At 40.0% G+C, this 17,619-nt stretch overlaps 1 protein-coding gene and 1 long non-coding RNA gene across 2 annotated transcripts in view; one reads left to right on the top strand and one right to left on the bottom strand.

Annotated features, from left to right (window-relative positions):
- Nucleotides 1-17,619, bottom strand: part of osy (oskyddad) — a 49,532-nt gene that overhangs the window by 12,244 nt on the left and 19,669 nt on the right. The window contains exons 3-5 of the mRNA XM_064698556.1: nucleotides 1,769-1,928; nucleotides 1,192-1,454; nucleotides 226-319 (exon numbers count right to left, since the gene is read on the bottom strand). Of these exons, the coding sequence (XP_064554626.1) occupies nucleotides 226-319; nucleotides 1,192-1,454; nucleotides 1,769-1,928 (517 nt within the window). The remainder of the gene's footprint in view (nucleotides 1-225; nucleotides 320-1,191; nucleotides 1,455-1,768; nucleotides 1,929-17,619) is intronic.
- On the top strand, nucleotides 840-1,621 carry LOC135439765 (uncharacterized). The gene is made up of 2 exons (XR_010438175.1): nucleotides 840-1,052; nucleotides 1,110-1,621. It is a non-coding gene; the product is annotated as an uncharacterized LOC135439765 (long non-coding RNA).

A 17,619-nucleotide genomic window follows, 5' to 3' on the forward strand; every position in this document is an offset into this window, starting at 1 on the left:
GCAGAGACTCCCTCGACAGCTGAACTCTCACCTTTGCCAGCCCGAACCATCTGAAGCGCATAATATTGCCCATACGCCGCATATTACAAATAGACGTGCAAGCACCGACTATTAATCAAGCTAGCAAACAATGCGTGGGCGCCAGAAAGCCGTTGACACTTGCTGGCAGCCACAGCTCTTTATCCGCCACACACCCCTCTAAATATGTGTCGAATGTGAACTTACCACATGCGCCTGGGCACACTCGTCGATGTAATGCGTGGTGATTATCACAGTTGTGTTGCCATTTTTCGTGATGTCCACCAAATGATCCCAAATGCTGTAAATGTGAAAAGAGTTAATTAGAAGCCATCTATTTGATATATTCAGTTACATATTATCTACTTAATACCCTCAAAAGGGGAATCTCAAAAGCATGTAACAGTTGCAGGAATCGGTTTGATTCTAACTAGCTAATTTAAATATAAAAGCAATTTTAAAATAACGGATTCAACTTCATAATTTTTTTTTGGTTGCCCGGTAGAGAAAAATAATAGGGAATGTAAACCATCCTAATATCATTTAATTTTTCCTTATAAAAAATTATTTTGCAGTTGGGATTTTTCCGTCACTTATTTTACATATTGAACCTGCTTCTGAGCTTAAAGATTGGCTTCTACCGAATTTTCTGCTTGAATGCGGAATTCTCCCGAAATGGCGAAAACTCTTTTCGACAAACTCATTAAGCACTTGTGGTAAAACAAAAGCTGAAATTTTCGCTTGTGAAGCGCTGAGATATCCGTTTTTCCTTTCAGCTCGAAATTTTTAATTGCATTTCATTTTCTTCCTTTTGACTTGCTTTTACTGTCAGTTTCACGATTCTCACAATAAACTTAATATGTGGAAATATCTTTTAATATATCGCTTTTATAATGTTCACTCTAATTGTTACTCATATGATGACGTCAAGTGGAGAGCATAATTTGGATTATATACAAGTAAATTCATTCATTTTTAATATTATAGAACAAAACGAAATTATAATTAATTGGATTAAGTCCACATTCACAAAAGTTTGTTGTTATAATCATATTATTTGAGACATTAAAATAAAATAAGGTTTTTCCTAGGGAAATTCTGCGGGCTGGTTCTTTAAATATCCACATTTTGAGCCAGCCTCGAGGCACAATTTATTGTATATTGTATACGCACCTCTGTCGAAGCACCGGATCCACGCCCACTGTCGGCTCATCCAGTATGAGTAGCTCCGGTTCATGGAGCAGAGAGACAGCCAGGCTCATGCGACGCTGCTGTCCACCGCTCAAATTCTTGACAAATTTCGAGCCATTTGGCAAATTGAGCAATTTGAGCAGAAATTCGGTACGATCCTCTATGTCGCTGCGGGGCATGGCGGCAATAAGTCCAAAGTAGATTAAAGTCTCACGCATTGTGAACTCCCCGTAAAGAGCTGTCTCCTGCGAAATGGGAATTAAAAGCGTATTATATAGCGAGAGCGAACGAATGCAAATACCGTTGCCTACTTCACGGCGCTGCAGCTTTATGAGCCCCGGGGACTAAAAATATTACTGCGCTTTGTCGAAATTAAAAGTTCTGTACTGTGCAGCAGTTAAAAGTTTTTTTATTTGCTGCATTTTTTCTCTTACTCTGGCTTTTAACGTTTTATTGCATTTATTTAATTTAGTTACGAGCCATGAAGCCAACTGCGGCAGGGCAATAAAAAGCGCATGAAATATTTAGGCAGCTGCACGGCACATGGAGTTCGACTCACCTGTGGCATGTAGCCAATTCGCGGACCGGGTACACCGGATCCGGGTGAACCCGGCCGTCCGCCCAGCACCCAAATTTCGCCCGAATTGAGACGCCGTCGTCCAACGATGCAACTGAGCAGTGTTGTCTTGCCACAGCCAGACGCGCCCAGGAGACCATAGCTGCAAGAGTGAAGGAGAAGTGTGGGGTGGAGTGAGCGGGAAAGATTATATAATAAAATGCATATAGATAAGGCTGCACACTCGCTGGTATGTATGCTTTCATATATGTATGTATGAGATTTAGTCAGGAGCTGTTCAGGCTGTAAATGGGCCCAAAACTATTCGGCTTCTATGAATGAACTATGAATACAGCAGCGAAAACACTGATTATTATAAAATTGCAATAAATTCTCTGAAACGGAGTAAGATAGCAGCGGTTCACGTTGATCTTTCTTAATTTATAAGCCATAGGCTTCATATCGAAAATCTTTGAAATAATGTTCAAAAATTAATACGCTATTATAAAGTACTCTTACCTTGAATCTATTTTAAAAAATGGTAGCAGACTGATCGACAATCAAACGACTTTCAGAGATACCTCAATCACAAAACACTCAAAAGAAAAAAATGGCATAGACCCATTAAAGGATTGGCGCCCAATTCAATTGGCTGCACCTAATGGGGCACCGAGCCAATCCACATGGCCCGGCCGAGGCAGCGGCATTGCATTTAACTTGAGTCCTATAAAGCGAGCCGTTCGTTTGGAGGCCAGACAGTTGGACAGGCTGCCAGGCATGCCACAGCTTCACAAGCAGCCAGGCAGACAAATATTTTAAGCACTTACCTACACACACACACACAGGCGCGTAAGAGGCATAGGCACACCAGCAGACACACACACACACACAGAGAACACACTGTGGTCCATGAAAAGCATCAGGTGAAAAATCAACTGTGAATAGTTTTGGAAAAATATTCAGGTGCAAAAAGTTTCATTGCAGTGAACAGTGCCTTTCGCATCGCCGCGTGTCCTTGCCGTCCTGGCCATGGCATGTGTGCCGCTTATCTCGTATGTGGAGTGGAGGAGCTGTTGCAAAATATATTTAGGGAATGTTTAGCACAGCTTAGAGCGTAGAAATCCCTTGCCCATGTCCATGTCCAGGCCAACGCCTTCGTTTTACTATGTGTGCAGCGCGCTATAGTTTAGAGAATTACCAGCTTGGCTGTTGGTATTTTGTTCACGGTGGTGCGCTGGGGCAGGGCTAGCTGCCATGTGTGCGTGTGTGTATTTAGCCATGAATAACATGCAGGTCAAAGTGACTCCGCAGTGTGCACATGAAAAAGCCACACTTGAATAAGCCAAGCCAAGCGCCAAAGGGGTAAATAAGAGCGCAACTCTGCGCCGGCCAGCTTCAAGCCAGACTGGGATCCCACCAACGTGCAACAAGGGTAACAACAACAGCAACAAAAATAGTAGTAGTAGCAGGAGGTAAAACAATAAGCGCAAATATGATTTAAGTGTGAAAGTTTAAGAGCTGCGAAGAGTGTAAATAAAGGTGGCAAACTTCTTTGTTGACTTTAAATGTTCCCAAGTCAACTAAATTGGGAGTTAGAAATCTATGATATGGGAGGCTATAAAAGTTTAATATTTTTTAACTTATGTGTTCTGTTAACATTTACAACATTTGTACTGAGTTTGTATTCATATAAGTAGAGTATATGGTCTTGTAGGCATATTTATTGTCTGCTTGCCTAGAAACAGAAATTTTTTTAAAAACGAAAAATATTGTTTGATCACAAAAACAGGCATGTTTACCATACAAATTTATTATAAAAATGACAATTATTTTTATCAAGCTCCTGGGCACACTTTAAACCATTAACCCTTTGATAACTAATGTCCACTTTTAATCACACCGCAAAACTTATCTTTATTTCCGTGTTCCTGTGCTAAAATGTGTAGCTGCTCGTGGCATTAGACATGCAACTGCATATTGCCACACGATTTTAACATAAACTCCCCCCGACAGAGCTGGGAAAATGTCGCCGTGCGTTAAATGGGCGCCGTCAAGCTAAAATTTTGCAGTGGAAAAGAACGAAGCCATTGGAAGTCACAAATTACCAACATTTACCTGCGGCGTGCGCATATTTTAGCCAGACGCTGTCGCCGTTATTCAGCTAGCAAACAAAGCAAAAACAGCAAGCTGCAACAACTACAACAAAAGCATCGGCAACAAAAACAAACAATGCAACTTCAAATGGCGGCAACCGACGACCAAGTTGATTTTTGAAGCCATTAAACTTTTTTGTGCGCAGCCTGATGCATTCGCCAAGCAGTTGGCCAAGTTAAGCATTGCTGCCGCAGTGATTGATGATTTGTGCCGCAGAATTAGCTTGTGGCATGCCACGCTGCACTGGTGCACATGCTTTCTTCAGTGCCACTGAAATGTTTACTAATTAAATGTGATTTAACTCGGAGACATTTGTCATTAACTATGGATCCATTGCATTCGAAATTATCTCATATCTGTCTCTGGCTAAACTTACTGTCAGTTTGTCTGTCAGTTAGTCATTTAGTCAGAGGTCAAAGTGTCAGCTGATAATTAAATTTAATGTTTGCGTATTTTGTGCCATATTTTATTGACTAAAACATGCACGCCAGCAAAACTTTGCAGTCGACTTTGTATGTTGTTGTTGTATATTGCTGTTGTGTACTGCTGCTGTATGTTGTTGTTGTTGCTGTTGCTAAGCAGCACATCGCTGGCAATTAGAGGCGCGGTAATGCGTATTTAATTAACAAGCTTACTTTGTAGTTTTCCATGGAACATTAAGAGCATTGTTGGCAAGTCTGAATTACTTACTTGAGCGACTGCCAACAAGTCAGCTGTCTAATTAAACGGTAAACTTTTCTAATAGCAGATCGCCTGCATTCGCCTCCCTCGCCTTACTGAACCATGCAAAAGTCTAAGTGCCTGTCTCTAAGTTTTCTATGGTTACTACTTGAGGCGGAGTTAAATCAGTTCGACATATAGTTAAATTAATAAACAAGAAGTTGGCTAAGCTCTTATTAAAAACCTATAAATATTTACAGCTTTGTGTAGAGCTTAAAAGTAACCCCCAGCTACCTTTTTGTAACAGCTGCTGCTCAAATACATAAGTCCTGGAGTTGACCAAGGGTTCGTCAAAACAGCCTTGCGTATGCTTGATATTTTTTCAATTAGAGACAAAAGCGCACGCGTTACGCATACGCAATTTGGAACCAAGTTTGCAAAGCTCATAAAATTCAGACGGCGTTGCTGCCATTGCGCCTGAACGTATGCTAATAATTAAAATGTGTTGGCACAAAGGCAAGCAACCGAAGGCGCGGTGCGGGAGAAGAGCAGGTTATGGAAGTATGACTGGCAGCCCAGTTAGAGTTATGCTTACAGTTACAGTTACACTTACTCATTCAGTTGTAGTACGTGCTGACCATTATGTACACAACTCTTGACCCCGGACTTCGGTCAAAACAATGACTTGAATTTTGTGTTTTGAAAGGATTGTTTTGCCTGCCAGGGCAACCGCAGCAGCAGCAGCAGCACCAGCAGATGTCTGATTTCATTTTGCAGCGTTTATAAATTATTTAAACAATTCCATGTGCGAAGCATATAAAAAGCGCTTCCATATTATTTCCCATATTTATTACTTGCTTTTGTTTGAGCAGCGCCGGCAAAGTCAGCGTTTTTCCACTTGCGGTCAGTTGGACACAACAAAAAACAAGATACAACGGCTATCTTTAGCACGCCGAAGATTTAATACCCTTGTAGTAAAATAGCTTATGGATTTGCTAGTATGAGGAAGATAGTAATATTACAGTAAAACTCAGTTTTCGGTTAATTTTACCAAAAGAGCTCTTGACAACATTTGGCTTCTATGTAAGGAACATAGGTAAACTATTAAAAGCCGTTTTTGGTCACACAGACGCTTGATTTTCGACCGTTCATTCCTGTGCCATCAAATAATATGGTGGTCCGATGCGGCGGTTCCGACATATGTACTGGCTGGAACAAAAAACGGACATGCAAAGTTTCATGACGACGGCTTAGAAACTGAGAGGCTATTACGCATTGAAACAGCCAGATGGAGATTGGTACAGCGATCCAGCTGTTGATCCTGATCAAGAATATGCATCCCTTTTGAAATTTGCAAGGGTAAAATAAAGCAAATAAAATAATAGTTAGCTCTAGGCAAGGGTGAACAGCTAGTAGGTACCCAGTGGGAAGATGTATGTATCTGTCGTAACGACATTTTATATACATATATGCTTAAAAGGTTATGCATGATGCGCTCTTCCGTTTGTAGCGCTGACGTTTTTTTCACAATCAAAATTATGTTTAAATTTATCGAAAAGGCCCTGTTAAATAATATCGACTTTCAAAACGATCAAATGCCTCTAACGAAAGATTCGCAATTACATATAAATATATTTTTTTTTCAACTGAAATTTATATTTATTTTATTATTGACATTTTTACCGTCAAAATATTTGAAATGCCGCTGTTCGCCTATAATGTACATATTTTTGTTCTAAGTCCATTTATTTGATGGTATTTGATGAGATCCACTCTGCTGTTGATATGGTTGAGGAATGTCCTTCTTTTGTATTTCCAAAGTAGCAATAGATTTACTGTTTGTCAGCTAGTTTTTCCTTTTTCATGTGTACAGGGTATAAAAGCAAGTTATTATTGCCACTCAAATGAAGATGATGTTGCCCTTGCATCATCTGCAGCCGCCGCCCCCGTCGCCCACGTCCCTTGACTGCGTGTATTTGTTTACTGTCTGTCTGTCTGTTGCATATCAGTGGCATATGCAAAGTGCATGTGTATCGTTATATGTTATAACTTTAACAATTTTGTTTTCGGTTCAGTCTGGCTTTTGTGTTGGTAACTGTGTTCCGCATGGCGTCCCGCATCCGGTTGAACACTGTTTTGACAGTGGCCTGTAATATTTAAATGGTTGCCTTGCTTTTTGGCTTTTAATTAAGTTTGCGTGCTGCCAGTTGGCCAGTTGAGATTGAAACCTCGAATTGAGTTTGCGAGAGCTTTAAGTGTGCCCTCCGACTATCTGGGCGTGTCCACAACAATTACGTTTATGAAACTTTCGCTCAATATTCGAGCTCTGGTAAAAAATTGCAATTTTCTCGGGATAAATTTTTGTCTATTTGCTTCGTTAACCGCACACACAAAATTCTATTCTGCGACTGAATGTTTGCAAAACTTTGTTTTCCCTCCTCGCTGCGCATTATGCTAAACTTTCTTGCAATTTTTATACTCTGAACCCATTAAAAATGGGTAAAAAGGGTATAATGGTTTTCTGTTAATGCATGTAACAGGCAGAAGAAAGCATCTCCGACCCCATTTTTGGTCAGCATTAATAGTCGAGTCGATCTAGCCATGTCTGTCTTTCCGTATGTATGAACCCGTCGATCTCAGAACCTATAAGAGCTAGAGCCTTGAACCCAGCTCCTCATAGTATCAGTTTGTTTCCGATAGTCGATAATTTGTCCCGTTTCCAGGCGATCGATATAAGTCGACATCCAGTTTCTTGGGCAAATCTATTAGGTTTTAAGAGCTTTAGCTTTACTTAATGTAGCTTCTTAAATAATATTTAAAGATCAAGTATCTTTAATTTTATAGCTACCTACAAAGCGAGCTGCATTTGGTGTTGGTAGAATAAGGTTCAGGGCATCCCCTAGGCGGTCACTCCCGACAAGAGCACTCTAACTTGTTAGTTTTTTGTTTGTTTTGGGTTATTTATTTTTTTTTATTACTTTTGTCAAATGCAATAGGCAACGTCAAAACCAATTACAAAACCCATAGCCGCAGCGTAGGGAACAAACAAAAGTGAGTCGAGAAGTGGGCGTGGGTGCAAAGTTAGCTCGCAAACAATTGCAATTTATTAAGCCAAGGGCCAAGCCAAGCGGAGCAGAGCACAAACAATGTTCATGTCCAATCTGCTCAGCGTCGGCTGTCTTCCCCCATAATTAAAACAAAGTTCAATGCGCCAATGCTGACTGCGTACAATCTAGAGATGGAGAACAAGAAAAATAACTAGACCTGCATTTAGATATGAACACGATTCAAATTGAAAGTAGTGGCATTTATGGTAGTCAGATATCGTGTGCTTTTGGATATAAATGAAATATATAAGAAATGCTGTAAAATGGGTAACAAATTTAATTTTAATTAGAAGAATCCCAAAAGTGACTAGGCTGGTTTTATTCCCAAACTTCACCCGCTAGAATCAAAGCTAATGGCTGACTTAAAGCTTGTGTCGGGCTTACTCTATTGCATGCATTTAAGTTAATAATTTTCCTTGTGCGTCATTCATAAACGTTTTGAAACTACGCATGCAAGCTCTCAGCTATTAGTTGTATTTTATTTAAATTTCTGTCTCAAATATGATAAATATTTTTAACCAAAACCGAGATTTTCTTCTTTTTTGTTTGTTTCATATGCTGTATACACTATCATATTATGACAGCTTTTACTTTCCCTTAAATGTGCAATTAGGAATCATATCTTCCAAATAATCTATTGTAATTACATTAAAGATTAATTAATTAACAGTAATTACATTTTGTCCTTTTTGCCAGGCATGCTTCCATTAAATCAAGGGCGCATCACTGATGCGAGCATCGCTCATACGCCCCGCTGTACGAATTTATTATGCGCTGCAGCGTTTCCAACGTGTAATTATGTTGCAATAAGTTGGCTGCCTGGTCGCTGGGAAAGCAAAGCGTTAATGCGCGTGCTACAAATGTGTGACCAGGCACTTCAATTGATCAATGGGTGGGTGAAGGTACGGGGGGTGGGCGAAGGCAGCAACAAAGACAGAGCTAGACAATGGAGTCACTGATTAGTTGTGAATTTACTGCTGATTAAGATGCCTTTTAAGATAAGTTGCCGGCAAATGAACTTTGGCACAACTTTCTGTATGTTATTTGTTTGTCTGTTTGAGCGGTGTGCCTGACTCTGTGTGCTTGTGTGTGTTTGCTCTTGTTGTTGTCACAAACTTTTCGTTGAATTGGCAGTTTATGAGAAATTCAAGGACAGCATTAATTTCGCGCACAACTACGTACAAACACGTTCGCCTCACTTGAAAGTTTGGACACGCCAATTGTAAATATATGTGTATATATATCCACTATATATATGTACATATATATTTATATAATCTATTTAGTAACGGTCGGGGCGTGAGGGTCGTTGAATACATGCTGAAAAGTCAGCAATAAAAATGTGCAAGCAAATCAAAAATGCTGGAACGGCTAGCTTTCCGCTTAACGCAACTTAACGCCAAACAGGAGGCGACCTTAAACTTCCCGCTTATATAATATATATATTTATATATTCGTTGAACTCGTAAGGCTAAGGTCCAAGTGAATCCAGAAAAGTGTAAATTACAGAAGCATTTGTTTTTATAAAGTGAAATGTGAACTTGTATTATTTTTAGCTTTTATTGGTTATGTAATTTGATACACACGATAATAAGTGTCGCAATCCCATAATTTTTAACTATATTACAATTGGCCTGCTTGCTCATAGCTGCCATATATCAAAATGTTTACTAATGCTTATTCATAGGCACAACCCACTTAATTACAATTTTTCATTATGGATATAGAAGCGCGATTCAATGCAAATATTTTGTCATTCAATGTAAATAAGTGCAGTGCAAAATGTTATATAAACAATGCAAAATAAAATCACAGCGTATGGGCTTTTGTTTTGGCTTGTTTACAGGTTAAATGAAATCATGACAATCAGCTCAGATGCAAATTGCATGCCACACGCATAGATGCAGACACAGATACAGATATATGAGACTGCTGCTGCCGATGCAGCTGCTGCAACCATATGTCAATTACTGTTTTTATGATGTCTAAATTGTTGTTGTTTTAGATGCTATTCCTGCTCTATTGACATGCTAAACTGTTGTCTATTGCACGCTAGCCCCCGCCTGATTACAAAGCCAAACAGAGGGTCACAATATTGAAGTTTGTCCCGCTGCTTTACAAATACGTACACATTTTTCGAGCGTGCTTATGTGTGAGAGCGTGAGCAGCGTTTGCAATGCAATTAACAATTAAGCGCAACGGCAGCCATTTTGTTATTGACCCAACTGACAACTGGCGAGGTTGGCTTAGGGTTTGTCTAAATAACCAATACAAATTTTAATTTAATGTGAATTTATTTTATGCGCATAATTTCATTTTAATTAGAAGTTGCATTAAGCTCGCGCACTTAAACAGGCAGCAACATAGCCAGTGCTTCAGGCCATGCAGCAATAAATATGCTACCAACTATATTTTAATGGCTAATTTAACTCGCTTTTGTGGCAAAGGTAGGCGCCCAACGTACCTCACATATTCAACTGAATACTGCATCCTTTTTTTTTAACGGATGTTGCGCATACGCCATTTTAAAAGTAAGGTCAACCCAAATGCCGCCAGGCACTTGCTGCTAGTCAACGAAACTAAGCAAGAGCACTAGTATGTGTGTGTGTGCGTATGCCTGTGTGTGCATGTGTTTATTGTGGCCACATTATGCTGCGCACAAATGAATGGGCCAATTGGCTGCAATGTGCATTTTGTAGGGTCTGCAGGCATTTACGTGTAAGTGGTGCGTGGGCATAAGATGCTTGCGTCATGTGGTTTCGTTAATTGAAGAATGCGCAGAAAGTGCAGAAGGGGCTCGAATGACTTGACGGTTGAGCTACTTAGATCTAAATTCTAGGCGAGTGAGTAAAAAATATAATTGCCGTGTGTGAAAAAATTGTCTTTAGCTTAAGTTTAATTTACAATTCTTTTTATTTTGTACTTATATAATGTATATATATTCAATTAATATCACTTATCAATTTAAAATTGCTTATTTTTGGCGCAAGTATTCGCTTGAATATTGAACAACAATTTCACAATCAATTGAAAAAAATAATAAAGCTTACAGTAAATATATTTGTTACTTTTCAATCAATTGTACACATTTGTATACTTATACCCTTATTCATATTAAATTCGCTGCTATGGTAGCGCATTAAATATTGCATATGGGTCTGAATTTAAAATAAAAAAGTTGTGCAGGAAAAACAGGGAAACAATGTCGCAGCAGCGGCGGAAGCTTTGCAGCTGTGCGTGTGTGTGTGTGTAGGTGTGTGTAAGCGCGGATAGCTCACTTTTTCCCACAGGTGTATGTATGTATTTAATGTGTATGTGTGCCTTGGCGCTTAACTTATTAAACGCGCACACTCAGTTTTAATTACACACACAGCTGTAGAAAAATACTTAAATATATACGCACATATGTGTGCTGCTAATTGCGGCCACATTTACCAACTCACACACACACACACACACACTTTGACAGACATGCAAGCGTGCACAGTTAATGCGCACTTCCGTTTCCGCAGTAATGCCCTGAACCACAGTTATTTTTATAAGCCCCGCCCGCCGCTTTGCCCTCGACAGTGAGCTGCAAGGTGCAGGACCCACCCGTAATTGATGCTGCAGTTATTGTTGTTGCTGCTGCATTTTGCGGCATATAATTGTTAATTTCAACAGTGCTGGCACACTTTGAATGATGAACGTCCAAACTGTCTGATTGACGCACAGACTGCACCGCGAATGCAGCGCAGTGTCTTGCCACTTGCCACTTGTCACATGGTGCGCTGTCAGTTTGATGGGCTGCGTTGCAAATTAACAACATTTTAAGTGCGCGGCCGCAGAATGAAAAACTGCCAACATGGATAAACATTGACAGATGCGAGTGCACAGTGGGGCACGAGAAGGAGCGGACTGCGGCTTGGACTAAAAATGAAGTGCAGCTTAAGCAAATTAAGCGCAAAATCAGAGCAATGACAACAGGAAGGCAGCAGAGAGTCAAATTGATGGAGCAGTAAGCAAAACATCTCAACCATTTGAGCCAGCCTGAGATTGAGGCAGCTGCCAAGAGTTGAGCTAACAGACTATTATGCAATCATTTAAACATTGAGTAGAACAGCAAATACAAGCGAAGCAACCTCAGTAGCAGCGCGAGCTGTGCTAAAATAAATTGAATTCCTAGACGCCTAATTGCGGCCAGCACTCAAAAGCCGCCTGTCAACGTCCCAGGCACGTAATGTCCTTGACAGCAGGACAGCAGCGGCAGCACAGCCTCTCCGTTTCGTTTCTTACATTTCGATCTGGGTAATTGCTGCTTGAATTTCAATTCGCATTCCGATTTGTAATTGCAGGGTTGCGACGACCTAACCCGACCCCGAGGACGTGGCTGTGTTCAGGGCTTAAACTACTCTGGAATTTTCACAGTGTTTAGCAGTCAAATCGAATTAAGTTTTTTTGTGCAAAATCGAACTGGTCTCTTGATGCCTTATAATTAAAGCTAAACTGAATAAGGTTTGTCCACAAATTAAAACTGAAGATAATATAAGCAAAGCAGCATAGAAGATAATATTAAAATAAAATCGGGCTATTTTTGATTTATTTTGGACTTCATAAAATATTTAAAATACAAAATAATAGTATGTGCTACTTATATGTTAATTAGAGAACCTTTAGCTTATCGAATTTTCACAGAATTATAATTAATGAAGGATATGCTGTAAGTCAAATCGTTTCATCTGCATTAGAAAATCCGCAAAGCCTCGAGAGAAGAGCATGTGAAATTCATTTGTTGGCCAAACTAATTTTCTATGCCACTTAGTTGAATGGGGGAGTGTGGCTGTGCTTGTTTTGGTCGCTGGTTGTTGGATGCGGGTGTGCTGCCGGCGCTTGACGGCCATTTCCAAACAACATTCAATCAATTAATTATTGTTTTATGCTGCTCTCAATCCTTCAAATGGCACGCCGCGGACTGGGCTCCGCTGTGCGAAGGCAACGAGCAAAGCAAAATGGCCGCACACTTTACAATTAATTTGCCATTATGTGCTGAGGCTCTGTGCGCTGGGTCGGCGCCATTTTTAATCGATTTTCATTACAGACTCGCTGCGGCCAAGTACTGTTCGTCACTCACTTGACGCGCCAATTGGCCACGTCCAGCCAGCTGGCTGCTGCCTAATTTTACTAATAAGCTGGCCATTGCAGCGGCTGTTGAACTTCCGTTTGCCGACTGCCGACTGCCGATTGCCTAGCTGGCTAAGCCAAAGGGCCACTTTGGTAATTATATTCCACAACAGTTGGGCGTTGAAGCGTCTGCCAGCCGCAGGCTTCAAGTACTGCTGTCCGTATCCCCGCCCTAGCCCATTGACTTCGCCCTTTTGCCAGGTTCCGCTTCCATTTGCTTTCTTTGCCTAAGACTTCCACGATGTTTGGGCTCGTCTGCGCGGGTTCCGTTTCATGTTGCTCTTATTGGTTAATCATTAGCCATAAAGATTTTAATTTCCGTTTTTTAATAGGCAAGCATTCGCGTTAAGAGCGTGAGCCGCCTGTTTAACTTGTGTTTGCCTTTTGAATATTATACGAAAATTAAGCCAATCTCTAATTGTTTTGCTTGCAGGCGCGCTGAGTACTTCATGGGCATTAGACTTTAAACAAAAATCGATGCTACAATCCTAGAAATTTAATTAGTCCAAGGAACTACATGACGTGCCAATTAGGCAATAACAGGGCGCTAATAATTCCATACCATAGAGTTTCAACGTTTTGAGTGTCTGTCATTGTGTCAGTTTCGAGTGTATTGTAAATCGCAGTAACCAAAGCCAGTCAGTTGTATAAGCCAAATAGAGCTGGCTAATCATACAGCCTGTTAGACAGTGTTTCAGACAGTCAGGCAGTAAGTCGATTGATAAGTTAACAAAGCCGCCATTCAAAATCACTCAATAATTTAGAAGTGACTGTTGTCAAGAGAGAGAGATAGAGAGAGACAGAGAGAGAGAGAGAGAGAAGGCGTGCGCGAGCAGAGCAATCACTACAAATTGCTGCGCCATATCGAAATTGAAATGCTATAATTTGAGTAGCGGACAGATAGAGATACATACACACATTCAGTTAAATATGTACAAATCGCTGCAAGTCTGATGATTATATGGCAGTCAGCGCCAAGTTTACTTACGCAAATGAGACTGATTTGAAAGGTGTTTTTACTGCAGGCAACAATAATGTGTCTTTATTGATTTACACACAATTCAAGTATTCCAAGTTGCCAACTGCCACGCCCCAGTCCCGGGGCAAATGATTGCCGCAGGTCGAGCAGTAACATTATTAGGCATACAGTATATATGCATAGTTTGTGGCTGTAATTAGTGGCAAATGCCTGCGCTGTTGACCTCAAATTAATGCGAGCTACACAAACAAAGAGTGCGCCTTCGGGCCCAGGCCCAATTTGCACTAAGAATATGATATACATCGCACTCAATCGCATTAGAGTATATCACTTTCCGTTAGCTGAACCAGTGGAGTGCGTTGGCACTTGTGTAAATGGGCAAAGTGCAAGTAGGTTGTGCATCTAATTGTTGGTACTACGCTCTCAAGTGACTGCGTACTAATAAGCATACTAAGAAACACCCAGCTAGACAGCTACAGACACTGTCTAATGAGCGCCAGTTAGTTGTAGCCTGACAGTGGGTAGTTCTGCAAAACCTATGAAGAAATTCATTTATCTACGTTTTTACTTTGTACCATATTAGTTAACGTTTTGCTGACTGCGTTCATACTTATATATTAATACATTGAGCTCGCACACAGAGTGCGAACTCTGTGCTACGCTTTTAAATTCTTCTCTGTGTCACTTGCATATCTGTCCCTTTTTCATTTGCTTATCGAATTTGGATCAATTATTCTTTCCTTTGAATTCGTAAACGTTTTACATATAGTATACGCACTCTAGTGTGTGTCTTTAAACATATTTCACTCTTCTCTATGCATAACGCTCTCTAAATAATTTCTCAATTTTTCTATTTGCTGTATTCGTAAACGTGTTACTGATAGCGCTGTATTGCCCCACTGTTAATCCTCTTAATAATGGAGAACAAACAACTTCAACCCCTCCCGCTCTGAAAGTCCCGATGTTTGTACTTAATAACCCACAATTTGTTTGGGAAAACCTTGGTATCGTTCCCTTTTGGTTGATTGTAAGCTACACTAGGCATACAAATCTCTAATACCGGCACTTTATAACACAAATTGAATGTCAGAGATCATAGCATACTTATAAATACATAGCACATGCTCTCGCTCAATTAGATGGCCAGCCAACGTCTGTTATTAATATGCAAAAAAAAATAAATAAAAAAAATAAAATAAAATAAAGTCGAGCGCTTAATAATTAATGCCAGCACGTAATACTCATGTCAATATCAAGGGTATCGACTAACGCGATTATTAAAAGCGGCCTCAGCATCGGCCAAGCTTTTGTAATTAAATAACAATTTAATGTCAATTAAAAGGCGAATTATATTTATGTGTGTGTTGTGAGTGTTGAAAATCACAGGTCTCCAACTTGCACGCTTTATAATCTCTTGCATGGGCTGTTTATTGTGTGTGTGCGCTCAATTTGGCCTGACTCATGCACCATTAATTGGCCATTTTCATGGTTTCTGCAATATACAGAACCCCGCTCGAGCCGTCGAGAAAGGGTCACTTCCCCCTTTTGGCCAGAAGACCCACTCGAGGCTCTTGGCCCTCCCCATGGCTGTGACCCCTCTCAACGACCAATTACACCTAAACAGCTTTAATTTAATTTAGACACCCTGCGAACCATTGCCTGGCCCAACGCCACCCCTCGGCTACCCACTAAGGAGCATGGGGCTTTGTGGAGGCAAGAAACAATGGCGCAGATGTAATGTTCGCATTATGCTCGTTCACAAATTGTAAGCAGCCATTATGTTTCTTCATGTTGCTGCCCCATGTTGCCGCATTGTAATGCCCAGGACCCTGGACCGCCCTAACATCAACAGGCCTGAGTTCTAGTCCCCGGTCGCTGTGTCCTTTTCGCCAGCGTGTAAAATGGTTCAGCGCTCGTGTTTTCCATTGTTCCGGCCGCCTCTCAGCTCTGTCGTATGTCAAAATAATGGCGGCTCCATGAGGCCATTGTTGTTGCTGAGCTATTGTTGTTGTTGGCCATGGCCATGCGGTGGTATTACCTGGCCAGCATGTTTTTGAGCCATATTTTGCAGCAGTGGTTCAGTTTACTCAGCGGCAATTGCACCGCTAAATAATAGCAAAGTTTTAGTTGTGCTCCTGATATGCACTAATTTTAGTTGTTTATCAAGTTAATGAATGCTGCAATGTTCACCGCAGTCTACGTGCAGTTACTTTTTTTCAAGCTCTAAATATCAAAGTTGAAATATTTAGTTCCATTGCTGCACATTTTTTCTTTGTCTCTTACTTACATTTAATTTCCACAGAGCTTCTTAGCTTTTCATTTTCTTTTTCTGTCCCAATCATAAACGTTTTACTGACTAGATGCTCACAATTTTCCCAGTATTTAATTTCTGCATAACTATGCAATTCTTCGTTTAGTCGCATTCAAAGCCGCTTTACGCAGTTATCGGTTTCTTCATGTTTCCAATAAAATCCCAGCAAAATTGAAACTCAGTGTCTGAAACTGAACAGCTCGTTTCTTTGAGTTGCAGGTCAGAATTTCATCACATTTTCTGTACCCAATATCAATTTGCCTCAACTGCATGTATAAATCATGTCAGAAAGGTCATTACCACAGAAATTACATGGCAATCAATGGGGCCTGCCTACAGTTTGTGGTCGGTAGCCCGTCCAAGCCAAGGAGCAACAAGTAAAAAGAACACAGCACATGCATTTCCAATGCCAAAAGCCAAACAGAAAGACGTGTTGTTAAAACACTGCCGATGCTTGCATACCCTTTAACGATTATGAAGAAAATAATATAGTTATCATATAAAGAAATTGACAATGCAATATCCCTTCTAACCTAGTGCGGTAAAACTATAAAATAAGTGGATAAGTGTTTGCCATATACAGCTGTCAGAGGTGTAGAGTAAAGCACATAAGGATATTTGCCATTCAATTGACTAGACGTATTCCTGACAGAGGAAGTGCTCGGCTGTGGTCATATTTTGTGGTCAGTTTTAGTTGAGCTATTCACTAAATATTGCCGTTGCGGCCGCTTCGTGTGCATGCAAAGAGTAAAATATTAAATTTCAGATGATTAAATTGCAATGCGAATAATCTAGTAAATTAAAGGGCTATTTTTTATTATTATTGCAATTTGTAGTCTGTGCGTGTGCATTAAGTGCTGTTCGCTCTATGTTGAATATCAATTATTTCTCTAGTTGTTTTCCATGTCTAATTTAGTAAGCCGCAATAACTTCTCTCTTGCAATGCGAACTGGATCGTTAAATACGGGTTAGTAATTGCTTTTGTTTCGCGGCATTCGGATTGTGTAATCATAAGTGAATTACACACTCCAATGATTAAACCAACTCAAATTAAATTCAATTTGAATGTGGACTTTGATTTTGATTCATGGAAACGCATCTTTGTGTTTTGCCGAAATTTAATTTAGTCAATAAATTTGCCAAAAATACACAATCACGTTCTTTTGCTTTTTTCAGATTAAACTGACTTATCTTCTGGGAATTTAAATATTGTTCGTGACAACTACAGAACAATCGTGATGTATCTATTTTAAACTTTTAATTAGTTTAACAATACAGAAATATTCAACATGTCAGCAACATAAAAATTTCAATAAAATGCTAACGGTATTTTCTAGGGATTTTATTTTTTCGAAATTTCCTATTTTCATCACAATTTGTATTTGGTATTTGCATATAAAAATGCCTTTTTTAAGATCATACCTAACTAAAATAAGTGAATATTCACTTTCGACCATCCAGTCAGTATGCAAAATATGTTCTA

The sequence above is a fragment of the Drosophila montana genome, unplaced genomic scaffold, assembly GCF_035044405.1.
Source record: "Drosophila montana isolate Dmon_TW-CO22-7 unplaced genomic scaffold, ASM3504440v1 contig_779_1, whole genome shotgun sequence".
In the NCBI taxonomy this organism is placed as follows: Eukaryota; Metazoa; Arthropoda; class Insecta; order Diptera; family Drosophilidae; genus Drosophila; species Drosophila montana.